The sequence below is a fragment of the Phalacrocorax carbo genome, chromosome 6, assembly GCF_963921805.1.
Source record: "Phalacrocorax carbo chromosome 6, bPhaCar2.1, whole genome shotgun sequence".
Taxonomy (NCBI): Eukaryota; Metazoa; Chordata; class Aves; order Suliformes; family Phalacrocoracidae; genus Phalacrocorax; species Phalacrocorax carbo.
Window position 1 is genome coordinate 57188165 of NC_087518.1, and position 16021 is coordinate 57204185.

The 16021-nt window shown below is 42.1% G+C and overlaps 1 protein-coding gene across 1 annotated transcript in view; it reads left to right on the plus strand.

The window, feature by feature from the left end:
• Positions 1 to 807: 807 nt before the first annotated feature.
• Positions 808 to 16021, plus strand: part of PKN2 (protein kinase N2) — a 56544-nt gene continuing 41330 nt past the window's right edge. Inside the window, exon 1 of the mRNA XM_064455456.1 lies at positions 808 to 1200. Coding sequence (XP_064311526.1) covers positions 1153 to 1200 — 48 coding nt within the window. The 5' untranslated portion in view covers positions 808 to 1152. The remainder of the gene's footprint in view (positions 1201 to 16021) is intronic.

A 16021-nucleotide genomic window follows, 5' to 3' on the forward strand; every position in this document is an offset into this window, starting at 1 on the left:
AACTGAGAATAAATGCTAGTGTCACATGCTGCCAAGAGGGAAGAGAAACCATTTCCTCCCAGACACTCAAACTGACTTTGAAGCTCTCGGAAGGTTATTACTCTTCAGGCTAACGGAACAATGCCAACCCTCCCAAAACTCACCAAGCACCCCAAGTACAATGTTTAACCCTTTAATAAGAACCCCATTAACAACCCCCACTCACCACAACCTCCTGGGCCACTGCTCCAGGTCCCCAGGGCGGCAGGTGGCTGCCCTTTCTCCGGGCACTTGAGGCAAGCATGACCTCTCCTTCCTGAGCTAGCTGCTTTTGCTAAAAAAAAAAAAATGAACCGGCCAGGAGGTTTTACTTGTCCCCTAGGCCTGGCGGAGCCGAGCCCCAGCGCCCCCCAACACCAGGGATATGCCACACATCCCCTCCCCCTCCCCGCCACCATGGGAGGAAACCACACGGGTGTCAGGGCTGGAGGTTTATGGAAGGGAGAAACGCTGCTGGCGCGGGAGGAGACCGAGAGGACCTGAGGATGAAGCTGAGGGGGGACCGAGAGGACCTGAGGGGGGACCGAGAGGGAAGCTGAGAGGGGCTGAGGGGACTGGAGAGACCTGAGGGGGCTGAGGGGACCGAGGCGCGCGCACGCCCTCGCGCCCATCCCGCGCCCAGAGGCTCGCGCCGCCTCGCCCGTGTGAGGGCGTGGTCAGGCCTCCGGCCGCCCTCCAGGCAGCCCCACTTTTCCTCCCCCCCCCGCGCTTAATGCGCACCGTCACGTGTTCCTGGAGCCGCAAAGCAACGACGCTTTTGCGACAGGGTGACAGCCAAATGGTGCGACATCCGCGGCGGCCGGAGGAGCAGCAGCAGCAGGAGCAGCCGCGGCGGCCGCTGCCGATCGCTGCCAGGGCCGAGCGCCGCGCCTGGGCGGGGGAGCGCAGGGCGGCCCGGCGGGGTCGGCACCGCACCGCGACCCCCATGAGAGGAGGAGGAGGGGGGGCAGCGGCAGCAGAGTCCCCCCCCTGAGCAGGGAGCGCTCCCCCCGCCCCCCGATGCGCCCTTAGTCCCGGCCCCGGACCCGCCTCCCTCGCTCCCCTCCCCGCCGGCGGCGGCGGCGGCAGCAGCAGAGCAGCAACGTCCAGGTGCGGACTTCAAACCCCAGCGCAATGGCGTCCAACGCGGCCGAGAGGGAGATCCTCTTCACCGAGCTCCAGGTAAGCGGTGGCGTCCCAGCGGGCACCGCCCCAGCCCCGCTCCCCGCCGGGCGGGAGGATGGAGGAGCTGCCGCTGCCGGCCCCGCCGCGCCCCGCCGCCCCCTGCCCGCCGCTCGGCGCGGAGCGGAGCGCCCACCCCACCCCACCCCGCGGCCGGGCCCGGGAGGCGGCGGAAGCCCCTGCCCGCCCCAGGCCTCTTCCCGCCGCTCTCCCCCGGGAGCCGAGGCGCCGCCGCCCGGGCACGGCCCCACCCCGCTGCCGGCCGCGACCCGCTTTTGTCTGCTCTCGGCTCCCTCCTTCCCCCCGCCGAGCCTCCGGCAGGGCCTGCCGCGGCCCCGGCCGCGGCCCCGCCGGCTGGGGAGCGCCCCCCGCTCCCGCCGCCGCCCGGGCACTGCCCTCGGGGGGCCCGGCCGGAGGGGCTCCGGGCAGCCACCCCCGCCGCTCCGCCCGCCTCGGCGGAGCACAGAGCCTCCCCCCCGCGCATCGCACCGCGCCGGAGCCGCAGCAGCTTCCTTTATGCAGGCCTGGAGCTCGGAGCCGGTGAAGAGAAGAAAATGGTCCGACCGACGCTGTTTGTCACACGGCGAGGGTTCTTGTCACTCCAAACCCCCCACCCAGCACTGTAAAAAGTCCTGAAAACCCAAGGGTTGGTTGTTGCCATCCCTGTAGTTTGACCAGTTTTGGTTGCCTGTGCAACTGTTAACTTTTCTGCTTGTCAGCCGCAGGGTTAGATGCAATTCGGGAGCTTCACTTTTGTGCTCTTATCTTTAAATGTCAGCTCAACCTGCTAGCTCTTCCGCTTCCTTGCCCAAAAGAAAGCTTACTTTTTTTCCTCCCCCCCCCCCCCCCCCCTTTTTTTTTTTTCTTTTAAATACACACTGCTAAATCCATGCAGGCTTTTATGGTTAACCAGGCAGAGAATGTGTCTCTTAGTTTCTTAGTTGGACAGTTAGCCAAAGAAAGAAGTCCATAAATGGATGGCATTGAATTTAACGTTCGAATGGAAATTAGAAAGGCACACTTCAAAAAGGAGAAATTTTGTTTTCCAAATGCTATTAAATTCTCTAATTTTAAATGTTAGTGATGCGCTTGCTTGAGTAACAAAGGAAAAGAAGGCGCAAAAGAGTTGTAGCAGTCTACTTAATATTGTAGCACATGAGATGGCTGAAGGCTAAGAATCCATCTAAATCGCTGAACTTTAATCAGTGGCTCGTAAGTGTCTAGGAAGAATCGCTATGTTAATACAAACTTGATATGATGATATATAAGCTGGTAAACCTGTTTGAAGTGGTGAGCTGTGTGAATAAGTAACTGGTAGCGTTACAGGTAAGCCAAATGGAAGCAGAATTTCAGTAGAAGTACTGAGAGTGGGGTTTGGATTAATTTAAACAGAAACTAGAAGGGGATTTGGCTTGGGGGGGGGAGGGATTGGTTTTACATGGTTTGGGTTTTTCTTTTTTCCTTGGAAGATGAGACTGCTAGTGATATTAACTTAAAAAAAAACAGTGGGCAAAAAGGGGTGGATTGGATCCTTTGGTTGCACTGTCTCTTTTGTTATATGTGGTAACTTTTGTATCGATTAAATACAGTTCTTCTGGCAAGGCAGAAAGGTTACAAAGTTAACATGGAAATCCCAGTCAGGTTTAAGCTTTGTAAACTGCTAACTTTTAGGCATTTTTAAGAGGAACTTCCATATTAGGAAGAACCACTTTAAAGGTGGGGGGGTGCTTTGTTCGCAGTGGAATGTGAAGGCATCAGTATCATTTTTCTTGGGAATCCTTCAAATTACTCTTCATATACCTGTGCATAAAAACTAGTTTAGTGGCATGTTCCCAAGGTAAAGGGAACTACAGTGAAGTGCAAGATACGCCATTTCACTCGTGTTTCCTCAGGAGGAAACTTCCTCAATCTAAGGAACCCTGACTTAGAAAGTGCTTATATATAAAACGGCCTTTTACTTGCACATTGCAATCTTGTGCAGAGAGATGAGGAAGTCATAGAATGCATGGCTACAGTAAAGGTCGAAAGCGTCACATAGCTGGCTTGCTCTGGTATGGTTTAGGTATCTTGCTAATACTCGTGAAAACCTACTGAAAACTAAACCCAGCGTTAACCCCAAGCTTGATCCTGAAGTGGATCTAAAGTGCCAATCAGTCAGTGATCAATATATCACATTGCTTATTGGTATTGTACGTTCTGCATGGACTTGGTTATGACAACCCTGGACGCTCCAACGTGCCACAAGTAGTTAATTTCATGCAAAATTTCATCCAAATTGAACAGTTAATAAAAGTAGATCAGTAGTCGTGAATCAATTCAACTCTCCTGATATAAAGATTGGCAAACTTTCACAACCACTGACTAACAGGATGTGAGGTGGGTTCTGAGACAACATGAAGAACAAAAGGACAAAATAACTAACTGCTAAGAAGAAAGCAGTAAAACATAGATGTGGCATGTGGATGGGGTTTAATTAAACAGGCCTTAAGTAGGCCTTAGATCACACTTCTCACAGTGACAGTTTCATACTTTAAAAAAGTGCCTCGGTATCTGATAGGGCAGTTTCTTAAAAACCTCTGCTAGCAAACATCCACTAGACATTTTTGTCCTGCCTTTCCTACAAAATCTTTTCTCCATTCTTCCTTATCTTGCTTTAAACATTTCACAAATAGTTAATAGGATGTGGAAAGTTATCTCTTGCTTCTAAGAAAGTTTTCAGGTAAGTTTGTTCAAGGTGAAAACTGCAACACTTATTCATCAGTAGTTACCAAATGCATAGTGCGAAATAAAACTTGGCAGTAAGCAAGTCCTCTTTTTTAGTTCTGTTTTGTAGCTTCACCAGCAAAATTACCTGATTACCAAAGATTGAAAGATTGCATAAAGCCAGCTTACCTTTTTACCTCCTTTTTATCTCCAGTACAGGCTCTTTTGTAGGAGGGGGAAGGAGCTTGGGTAAGAACCACTATTGCTGATGTTGCCTTCCCTTCCAAAATTCTGCTGTCCTCCTCTGAGTTTGCATCCTTTTAGAACTTTGTCCGGCAGGTAAACTAGCCTCTCCAGTGCTTTCAGGTTAATCGCACAGCCTTTAACGCTTTGCTTCCTGGTACAAGTAACAACTTTGTTTCCTCATAAAATTACCCTTTAACTTATGATGTAGTAGGCTGTTAAGGCATCCATTAAATAAAACCTTAAGTTTTATATTTAAAAAGTCATCTTTTTATTGTTATTAAAAAAAGGCAACTTTTTGTGAGGTTGTGTATATTTCCAAAGATGTGCGCTTTCTTGCCAGTGATGACAGACGTCAGTCAGCATAGTAAGTTGTCATGGCTGGGGTAACAAATTATTAAGAGTATTTAAATGAAGCTATTGTGTATGCAAAGTGATTGCACTTTTGTACTTCTGGGTGTTCTGTATCGCTTCTTTTCAAGACAGTAACATAAATGTTTTAAACTTTAGACTTCTCTTGCTAATGTTATGGGGTTTATGTCAGGAAAATTCTTAGTTCACTCAGAATTGTGCCTCCAAAACAATATCTGTTTAGGGCCAGGAAAAAAAAAAAGTATATTACTTTATTACTTGGTTTGTTTTGCTTGAATGAAATTGTTTGGTCAAGATAGAGAACTTGGGCTATGCCCCAAAGTAAATAAGCATGTAACAGACCCTCATCTGCTTCAAATGGAAGTGTTAAAGGCTTTACCTGGGATGAGTTTTTGGAACTCGGCCGTAATACATATTTCTAAAATTACAAAACACTGGCAAAAATGTTTTTATTTCTGTATTGGTCAGAATAAAGGGATTTTTTTTAATGGATCTTTTGTTTCAGTGAAGCCCTGGTCATGTAATTTTCTGAGATGCTGTACTTGGGAATCTTGAAGCATAAAATTCATGACAGAATCATGTTTAAGGGTGTATGGTAACTTCTTTAAAGCAGTGATGAACAGTACCACAACTGAAATACATGTAAATTATGCTTACACGATGGCACATCCGGTATAGTTTTTAGTTTATTTTTCCATTTTGTATCTGGGGCGAGAGTATTCTTAAAATGAATATGATTTAAAAATGCTCAGTCTTTTGTTAGTTTGCATGATATAGGTTGGACAGTTGAGTCCTAGATTACAAGACTTTGTTTTATGTACCAATGTATATAAAATCAGCAAATGTACCCTGCCATGTTGGGTTAAACTACTAGTCGGGACTCCAAAGACCTGCATTTCGTTCCTGGCCGCTCTGCTCTCAGCGAGGTGACATTAGGCAGATGACTTTGCTTACTTATGTCTCAGTTTCCCCAGCTTTAGAATAGAGGTAATGATGCTTGCTTTTTTAGAGATAAAAAGTACTGGGTATTTATTATTAGCTGTGGTCAAGTGCCTAAGGACCCCGTAAAAAGGTACGAGTAACCTAATTAATCTGTTTTGAACAGCCATTGTAATTAGGCTGAACACTCAGCAGTAAGACTGCCTTCAAATACTATTCAGCTAGGACAGATTAGCCTCAAATAATTTTGAATTACTCTTGTTTCTTCAGAAAAATGTCACATTAAAGTGAAAATATCTCTACTAGTCTACTGCAGTTTAAACATGAAAATGTGTGTACAGCTGCCTGGGACTTCTCAGGTCCCTACAAACGCTTCCAGAGCTGGTGAATTTAGGGAAGCACTTCACCTTTTTTTCCATTTGTGGATATATATTACTTTTTAAACAGTACTCTGTTCAAAATTTGTATTAGTAAAATATACATCCTGTTCTCAGTGGAACATAAACAGTCCTTAAAATACCTTTAGGTGGGTGCACAGATGGGGGTTTTGCTTTTGTTTTGGTTTGGGTTTTTTTTCCATCTTCTGAATTCTGTCAGTCTGCCTGTTAATATGGGAACTTACACATGATGTAGACTTGTATATGTTTGACTGGATTTTATCAGAGCAGATATCTTTCTAAGGCCTAGATCTGTTATTCTAACACAAGATAGATTATTAGCGATGGCTATAGAGAAAAGTATATTTAGTTACAGTATGTGTAACAGCTCTGCTGGAACAGTTTTGTACATTATGAATGCTCATTCATTACTATGGAACCTAAAATCTGTAGTAGAATAACTGGATAAACATGTCCTTTACATTGGGAAACAGTGGTTTAAGGGCTTAATCATGGGATTAAGAATCTCTTCGTCAATGTCTCAGTGCTTTGCTGAATTGGAGACTAAAACGTTACACGGCCTCTACTTAGAATCAGAGGAACAAAGCCTTGTGGTGCTGCAGCGCGAGGGTCTCGGTCCGCTTTTTGGGTTTGCTTTTTTCTAGAAACCACTTGTACAACTGGTACAAATTGGTTGGTGGTAGGCTTTTTGTTTGTTTTCTCTGTGTGGATCCAGTAAGTGAATGGGTTCAGGAGTGAGCTGAAGCATCTCTCGTGAGGCATTGCTCTGTAGCATGGGCAAGGCATTTGTATGGTACTTTGAAGCTGTAATTATTAATGTTTGGTCTGCGATTCCCAGCCCAAGCAGAATAGCTTCTTTGCTAGTTCTTTGGGTTTGGTTTTTGGGGGGGGGATGGGGGTGGGGGGGTAACCTTTGTTCTTTAAAGAAAGGATATTCATGTTTTAGGATCCAGTCCATGACTTCTGTTACTTTGAGGTACAATTCGGAAGTACTACGCTGAAACAGAAACTAGTAGTGCCATTGGGTAACAAAATCCTTTGGGCCTGTCCTTATAGTAACATTATATCTGATTAGTTTGTTTATTTGAACTGCAGCAATAGAATTGTGTCACAATGACACAAGTCCACACCGGTTTTTTTCTGACTGCCATTTTACAGTTAGTGATTACTTACTATGTTTGACAGCTCACCAGTGAACTGAACTACTCGCATGGCAGTCTGGGTGTCCGTCCTACGGAGCAAAGTTCTGCTCTGTGGGTTTTGTCACTGCGCTTCGTGCTTTCCCAGACCTTCAGGAATTCTGTGACCGCGTGTCAAACTAATGCAGTTCTGTGGCATCCGTCAACTTTGCCGGCGCAACTTCTGGCAGCTGGCGAGGAGCTGAGCTCTGCAGTGAGCAGGCAGTGCTATGAACAGGAGAGTAGCGTGCAGTTGTAGGCTGGTGTTCAGCTAAATGGACCAGCTCTGCTGGGAATTCTGCTGCTGTTGTATTGTGGGTAATAGAAGAGGCTGAAATCAATCTATTCAGGCTAATGGATTTAACTTCACAAAAAGGGTGAGTTAGAGAATTCACAGGATCAGTTACTCTGGCTCAGCTGCGGGCCCACCAGCTGTAGGAAGTGGTGATCTGATGGTTTTTTAAGAGTAGGCCACACCTATTTTTCTTGATATTAGGTACAGATGCAGGTTCCTATACTGTGTACCGACATGATGCCTGCTTTGGCTGTAGTTCCTGTTTGCTGCTACAGGAACTGTACAGAAGTACAGAGCGCTTCTGGAGTGGATGCACCATGGTGGCAAGACTCTGCTCTCGTCAGCGTAGTGTCGCTTCTCCTGGGCCAGGGGGAAAAACAGGAACGTTAGCATAAGTGTAGTTTTGCTAGGACACTACATCTGTCCTTTGTTATTTATTATAGATATCTAGGTAGCTATCAGGTACCAAATAAGACATGATTGACTGGGAAGGGCTGGGCTATAAAAGGTTAATATATGCCAATTTTCCTTTTCTTTTTTGGTGCTATAAAGAAAGGTTGGTACATGGCAGGACCCAGGGAGGGTTTGCTCTGGCCCATTATGTGAATCAGGGAAGTTGGGCTAGGTTGGTAAAAACCTTAATGTGGACATGACTAAATTAGTTTTTTTTCTGGCTCCAATTCCTGTGGATTTCTTTAAGCCTGATTTTCTTCACTGGAGATGTATTGGTTTTTAAATGACAGAGAATTTCTGACTTGTTCTCTAAATAACTACAGACTGGAGAGCTTTAATCAAAAGCTTATAGTATCTGTTTCATGTCTGTCATGTTATGTATGGTTGTCTGGTGCTGAAGCAAACTGGGTTTTCTGCTGAGGTTTTTTCAAACACTTACTATCCTGCAACAGGGTAGCAGGGCTCATGGATTTTAAGTTTCCATTAAACACAAGCACGTGTTAACCTGAAAAATGAAAGTAGCAGAACCAGTGCTATTTCTGTTGAGAAGAACCAGGGGCACAGCTTTCCACTAACTTTCCACAACTGTTATTAGAGTGTCACAAAGTATAATAGGTGGCAGATCTATAGCCAGGAGAAGGCATAATTAAGTCTGCAATACCAAGGTGCTAATAGATTGTATCAGAGTTCTGAGATAAATCACAGGGATAACGTGGGGCTCTGTCTGTCAGTGTGATAGAAACGCTTGCAAGCAGATCATGTCAGAAAGGAGAAATTCTCACGTGGATTACTACAACAGTAGTAGTTTTCTTAGTGCTGGGCCTTCAACCCGGAGAATATTGCTCAACTCTTGGAATGTAAGGGCTGATACACCTTTTTTTGTTATCTCATAAAAGTTAATACTGAAAGGGCTTAAAGGTCACTGTAATGTACAATTTCTTTATGAAATTTAAAAATAAAATACATGCACATAAACTTCATAAGTACATATGTAACATCCTTCTGTGTGCTCACATATGTTAGAGTATTGAAATAAATAGGCTATTAAAAGGAACAAGAGCTAATAGTAAGTGTAATTGTTATTTACCTGATTTGGAAACAGTACTTGCAAATAATTGTGGTGCTTAGCTGTTCTGAAAATATTTTTCTATCCATCTGTATGTATGTATATAAATTTTTTTCATGTATAAACTTCATGTAACTTTTGAGGAGAAACTGAGAGTTGGTGATTAAAAGAGGCAGAAAAGTCTTTTTTCTTAAAAAAGTCCCAAACACAAACCACCTAATTGAACAGGAAATAATATTAATGATACAGCTTAGTATATTGCTGGCACTATGCTTTGCTTATGAGCTAAGGAACTTTAACACACGTGTTTTTGAAAACTGTCAAAAAGTATACGCAGTCTGGGCTTTTTGTTGCAGATCACTAAGACACAAGGCAGGTTTGTGACGTAGATCTAGGATAGAAAAGTTCTAGTTGGTTCATTGACCGCTCTGTGTGCTGGAACCGGAAGCTTTGCCTGAACTGACTTGAGGCTGTTGTTCAAAGGAAGTGTCAGACTTCATCCGCTGGTACGGCCGCTGAAAACAGGCGTGTGTCATGTTGGGTTGCTTTGCTTTTGCAGACAGCTCTAAGGTGAACAGCTGTTGTTGTTAGTTTTGGTTTGCTGGGGGGTTTTTCCCCCCTAAATCAGTTTTCAGCCAGATCACATTCACAGTCCGGTTCACTGTGTGGCCATATAAAGGTTTGTACTGGCATAGCTGATAGCAAATGGTCTGGGGCAGGAACAAAGTGTTAGGGGAGGTTAGGACTGCCGGTTCTTCAGGGTGCTTTTTTTGCCTGCAATGCTGGTTTATGCAGTAAAATGTTTATCAGATTACAGGCTGAGATTTACTCTCCTGTGTGTGGCTTAGAGCTAGGGACTGTGAAGAGAGCCCAGTTCTGCTGCAGATGAATATACAGATAATGAACAGTCCCTGCACTGTGTATGGCAATTTTCTAGCTTCGCATTCTCCGAGTGCAAGGTCTCACAATATGCTGCCTGTGACCCGAAAAAAAACTGCTTCTCTGAAAAAAGCATTGAAAATAGAATTGTTTTGGACATGATGCATGGACAGAAGATGTAGTTTCATTTAGTTTGATGTTGAAGGTTGAGAACAGTGTTATGGTTTTGTGGTAGCGTGCTAGGCGAATGTGGGGATGTGACCACAACTTTATTTGTTAGCGCTCACAAGTTGCTTTTAAACCTTTTATACACTCGAGGCAAGGAGTGGTTTTGAAACATCTTGAGTCTTTTTGCTGTTTCTCTAACTTAAGTGAAAGAAAAAGTCAGCATACAATTGAAACAGATGGGATCGTGTTTTGGAGGGAAGACAACTTATGGTGCCAATAATAATATAAAATTACTGTCCATAAAGATAATAGTGTGAGGTATTACAGTTTGGTATTAATACATTTGTCAGTTGCTGAATAGTTCCATAACTGTGAACCACTTGAATATTTAGTAGGAAAAAGCCCCAAACAATGAGTTAAACGTTTGCAACAACAGAATGCCTCCTAATGGTCACATGAGCATCAGTTAAAGCACCACTTAGAGGACTTTGAACTACTGTGTACGAGACTGATGCTGTGTTTCAGAGGCCTAGCCAAATTTTGGGGGAAAAAGGCCTGAAAATACGGTGCAGAAATAACAAATTTGAGGTAACAAAGTGATTAAATGTTTTCAAAGTTCTCATGGTATTGGATTAATTTTCAGAATTATCAATTCTTTCTCCTTCCACCCATTTACTAACTCTGGGTGTGTTGTTATCATAACTCAGCTATGCCATTAGAATATTGGAAGTTTGTTTTGTTTTGTTTTTAAATTTGCGCTGTTGGGGTGAAGGATTATCTTTAGAATAAACAAGGAGAGTGGTTTTGGTGATTCCAGATGTTCCAAAGCTCTCTACTAACAACTGGCTTGTTTGTTTAATGTGGGCAAGAAACTTTATGCCAGTCCTTAGATAAATGGAAAAAACTTGCTTAGTTCTCCTCTTCTGCAGTAAGAGGAACATAACCCCTTTTATGATAGGCTCTAGGGCTTACACTGTTTACGCCACTTAGGTTATTAGATACGAGAGTGAAATTCCTCTTTCATCGTTGTGATGCATGTTATCTTATCACTTGGATTTCTAAGTAACGTAAGTCCAAAAGCCTCCAAAGCTATTATTAAGAATTTAGGAGGAATGCAAATTGACTGTGTGGCCTTTTGCTTTTTACAAGCCTAATATGTAAAACCATCCACTGCTGTTCTACTTCATGTGTTTATTTATACAGGAAGATGTTGCAAAACAATTAAGTGGAATGTGTTTTAAGAGGATGTTCCTTTTATAGACAGATCTGCATATGACATGACAAGATTATTTCTTTCCTGATTCTCAGATTTTGTTGGCTAAAATTGTAAGACAAATGATGACAAAGAAGTGTCAGATTTTCTTAAAAATAAAAGGCAAAAGTACCTTACTAACATCTAAAGTTGTAAGGGTGTGTGCTACTGACAACCTGTCCGGAGCACGTGGGAACTACCCGGGTGTAATGGGGTGGGGAGAGGGAATACAGGAAACTAGATGCTAGCAAAAGGTTGTAGAAGACAGAGTCAGACTCAAGGCAGGGTTTCAAAGGCTTGTATTGAAAAGTACCAAAATAAGCATACTACAGATCTACAGAACATTTTAAGATCAGCAAGGCCTTTTTGTAGGACATGTTCTAAACTTAGTGGCAGCAGTAGAAAAGTAAAAGTACTGTAAATCGTACATGCCTGACTACTAGTGTAGCATTCTTGAACTGCTGCCCATTTAGGACTCGGCAATCTCCTTTAATGGAAGCATGTTTTCTTCAATATTTGAGTTTGTTTATTGCTTATTTATAAGCTCGTATGAAGCTGGTGTTTTAGGCTGAGAATGACTGGATGTTAAAAAGTTATCATTTGCAATCTATAATATCTGTATGATTAGAGATCCTCAGGAAGATTATTTAAATTTTATTCTTGAAACTTAACCCATTATTTAATGATTTTTCTACAAATTGCTAGGATTTGTCTTCAGTCTCTCCTCTCCTGAAGAGATGGAAATGTGATATTTTGAAATGTAAAACAGGTAGTACTTTAATATTAGAACAAAATCACTTATTTGAGAGGGTTTCTAATTGTTGTTCTCTACACCTTTATTTATACCAGTTAATCTGAGTCAAACTAAGTATTTGTCAAGTATGGGAGGAAAAATGTCATCAGTTTTAACGACTCATCTTTATCAAGTTGGCTCAAATACAGTTCCTCATCACATAAGCCACTTCACAGACTGGTATCTAAATCTGACTTTTTTCATTTTGTATGTGCACTTTTCAAATAAAATGAGTATCTATGGCAAAGCACGTGGCATTCAGCAGCAGCTCATTTCTGTTTTGGGGGCAAACGCCTTCCTTGAATTCTGCCTTTCGTTGTAACATACTGCAAAACACAGAAACAACTTATGATTGTTAATCTAAATGCTTTAGGAATTGGTGTTCACCTATATTAGGATTCTGTACAAGAGTGCCAGTGAATGTATTCTCAAGCTTTAATTCTAACAGAATTTTAAAAATCCTTAGTAGTTTCTTAAGTGCAGGAGGAGAAAGAACATCTGTCTGCTGTAGAGTAGTATTGTCTTCTATTTTTCAGGTTAGGAACCAGCACCAATATTAAAGTGTTCTTTTTTGAAGTGTTTCTTTTTGATGGGAGTAACTCAGTGACATAGTCAGGGCAGCGGCTGCTGTACACATGGGAATTGGTTTCTTTAACTCCAATTTGATTCTTGAACCAGATGACCTTGGGTATGAAAGAAAAGCAAGGGAGATACAAGTTCTGTGAGTGGTCTCCCATTTTTGTAGCTCTTTCCTTTCTATAATAGGCAATACTGTTTTATGGGCTCAAAAGTAACATTTAATTTCTTTAGCATTTGCCTGCCCTCCTGTCTGTTGCATTTACTTGAATTAATTTACTGTCAATTTAAGGTCTATACAGTACTGGAAGTAAACAGATTTTTAAAACTTAACTACAGGTATCCGTATTCTAAATTTCTAAACTATGCTGTTGATTTATTTTCTTCTTGACTTCCATCTAGCTGTAATATTCTCTGCAGACTTCCTTCACTAATTTCTGTCTTGCACTTTGCCAACCATGTATGTTGAAAATGAAGATGTTTGTGATTACTTGTATTAATTTTTCCACTGTTATAAAATCATCTGTCTGCTGTCCTGAAGTATTTAAGGGTTTCCTTACTGCAGTGAATATACTTGAAGCTTAGTACGTAGTCAAGTACGTCTACTGAGCAATGACCATTTTGGTGGCACATACTGGGAATGATCAGATGTGCCACTGCCTCCCTCAGGGTTAGCAAAAGGAGAAGGGATGGGCTGGCTGTGGTTCTGGCATCTTCAGAAAACGGGGAGAACCTGTGTCTAGGCAGAAGCATTGGCTGTACCCCAGAATGTTTGCAATAATGCCAGTTCATTGCATCCTGGCTAGGTAAAACAGTGGGAAGGGTGTGAAAAAGAAACCAGTAATGCTCAGAGAGGTCAGAGAAACATACAGTTGAGAGGATGCTAGCCTGAGCTAAATATAGTATCTTATTTTGGAAGATGGTGTAGACAGATTGAGACTGAACTTTATTTTTGTGTGGCTTACTTTCTTTTTTATTTTAGAGATGACTTTTTATTTTTCTCCTGTGTCTCTTGACATCTTTAATAGAATGCTTGAGAGAGCCTTAAAAAACACACACCCACACATACAAACCAACCCTGCCCCCTTTCAAATACCGCTGGGAAATAGCCACCACCTCCTAAAACTTAAGTTTCTGTCAGAATATGCTGGTCTCTTTGATCAAGTAGAAGTCCTCCTGCTAGCATGTTTCAGTCAAAAGTTAGTTTGTATATTTTTTCTCTCCTAAAGATGACATGCTTTAGATTAGGTAGCTCATTATAGAGGAATACATGGTAGGTACTCCTGGGAATGCAACAGGTTAAACTTCAACCATAAATAGCTTCTGACTGCAGTGATTTCTTTCTTTAGCTTAAAGGACTTCTTCATGAAGGTTTTGCTGAATGTCATATCTAGAGTATTTTTTTAGCTCATGGTTATTAATAAAGCAGAATATTCTACTTCTTCTTTTAACATATTTTTCATGCTACAGTTTCGATTACTAAAGGTTTTTCTCAGGCTGCTAACTAAAATGCTTCTGAACTGGAATGAAGTGGAAAACTTCTAGCCTTGAAGAATGTCTTGAAAGTTATGAACATATCAGAGTCAGTTACACTGGAATATTGGCAACAAATATTCCTAGAACTTTTTTTTTAAATTGTGTGTGTGAAAGCTATTGTGTATATATGCCCTATAAAATAGGGTGAGGCTTTTAACATTAAAAAAATGGATCAATTTAGGATAAACAGAGGTTAAATACCACGTTCAAGTTTCCATTCACATGACTGGTGCTGGAAAACACATAGAATGCATGTGTAATCTTACCCACTCTGAAAAAGGAAGGACTTTGAAAGCACTAACAAGTATGCCTCATTGTGGGCTTTCTGAATACTCAGCGGTGTAAAAAGCAACATAGCATTCCCCTAGTTTAATGCAGTTGTAAGGTGCAAACTTTCTACTGTTCTTATGTAAACTTGGGTCTATAGCATATCCTTTAAGATCTACTTTTATAGGCCCATCTATACATGATGCATTGAAAAGCTGATGGTTTATGCTGCTTTATTTCTGTTATGTTACAGGGCTCATTGGTTATTGGTTATTTTGAAACTGATGCTTCCCATTTTCAATTTAGCTGATATTGAAACTGTGCTGGTAACTAGAGCTAGATGGAAGAGTCCTACACAAGTATGTATGCAAAACAGGAAACAGCTTACTTGGGAGATGGTACTGAGAGAGAACATAAAGAGTAAAACTTACTAAATGAGCATTAAGAAATCGTTGAGCTAAAATCCTAGGCTTTTTCAGCTCTTCTCACTCTCAACTTCATATAAATGTCAGAGGTTCGTTTTTGGGTTGTAAGAAGGTAGATTTGGATTACTCTACCACATGTCAGTGGGGGATCAGAGCTCGTAAAATAACTAAGAAAATGTAGGAAGTTTTTAAAACCAAAACTTCAGGCAGATTTGTATTTTGAAATGTAGATGCATCAAGAATTTTTTGTAGTCCACAAAATCAGTAAGTGAAACCACCGGCCTCTTTTTTATCGCTATTGCATATCAAGCCATTAAGTCAGGAATTTTTCTTTTTGCTTGTGTTATAGGTTAAGACAGGCTCTGTTTCTTCATGACTTCTCGAATACCTAGGGAATTCTTAAATAGCAAATGGGCAGTAAGGCCCAGTGAGAAGTTTCCTACCATGTTTTAAGGGGCAGAGAAAGAAGGGTTGCAAAAACACTATTCAAATGTATCACAGCATGCATCAGTGATGCTCTGTAAAAGTCTCAGACAAATGGGGATGTGAAGTAATGCTTCTATAAATAACTCTGTGTTCATCCATAAACTTTTACTGGAAAGGCATGGAATGAGTTGCCTGCATCTCTGCAAGCGGAATTTTGGGTGTGGCAATACTGATCCACAACAGTGAAAAGTGATCTTTTCTACTGACCACCTGTAAAGATGAGGAAGGGATTTAAGGTGGCTTTTCCATCCTTCTTTTACTGCTGGAGGCGAAAACAGGAGCAGCATTTCCAGATGGTTGGGGTGTAGGGTATGAACTTAACTAACTTCAGATATAATAGCCAAAACTACTGTGAGAGAGGTCTCTCTTGTAGACTATAAAGAAATAGCTCCTTGGTACAAATACAAACATACATCCCTTTCCTGCAGTAACAGATTCAGCTACCAAGCTGGGGAACCCATAACCTGTGGTGAAGGCACCCTTGCACAGTCCTAGAAAGCAAAAAAAAAAAAAATCTGGTTCCTTCACCAAGATCTAGCATTTAGCCACTTGGCCTGTTGCCTCATAAAACAGATGTTAGTAGTATCTCTGATATGTATTGCTGCATTTATAATGTGCAAAATAGTTGGCTGCTGAAGACGATGGCTTAATTAGAGTGGAATGTAGACTCAGCTCTTCCATTAGTCTTGCAATGGCTAAAAATAGCTCCTGTAAAATATAGTAAAGTTAAATGGGCTAACGTATTAGTTGTCTGTGCTGAAAGTGGAATTCCCAGAAACAGAGATTTATATT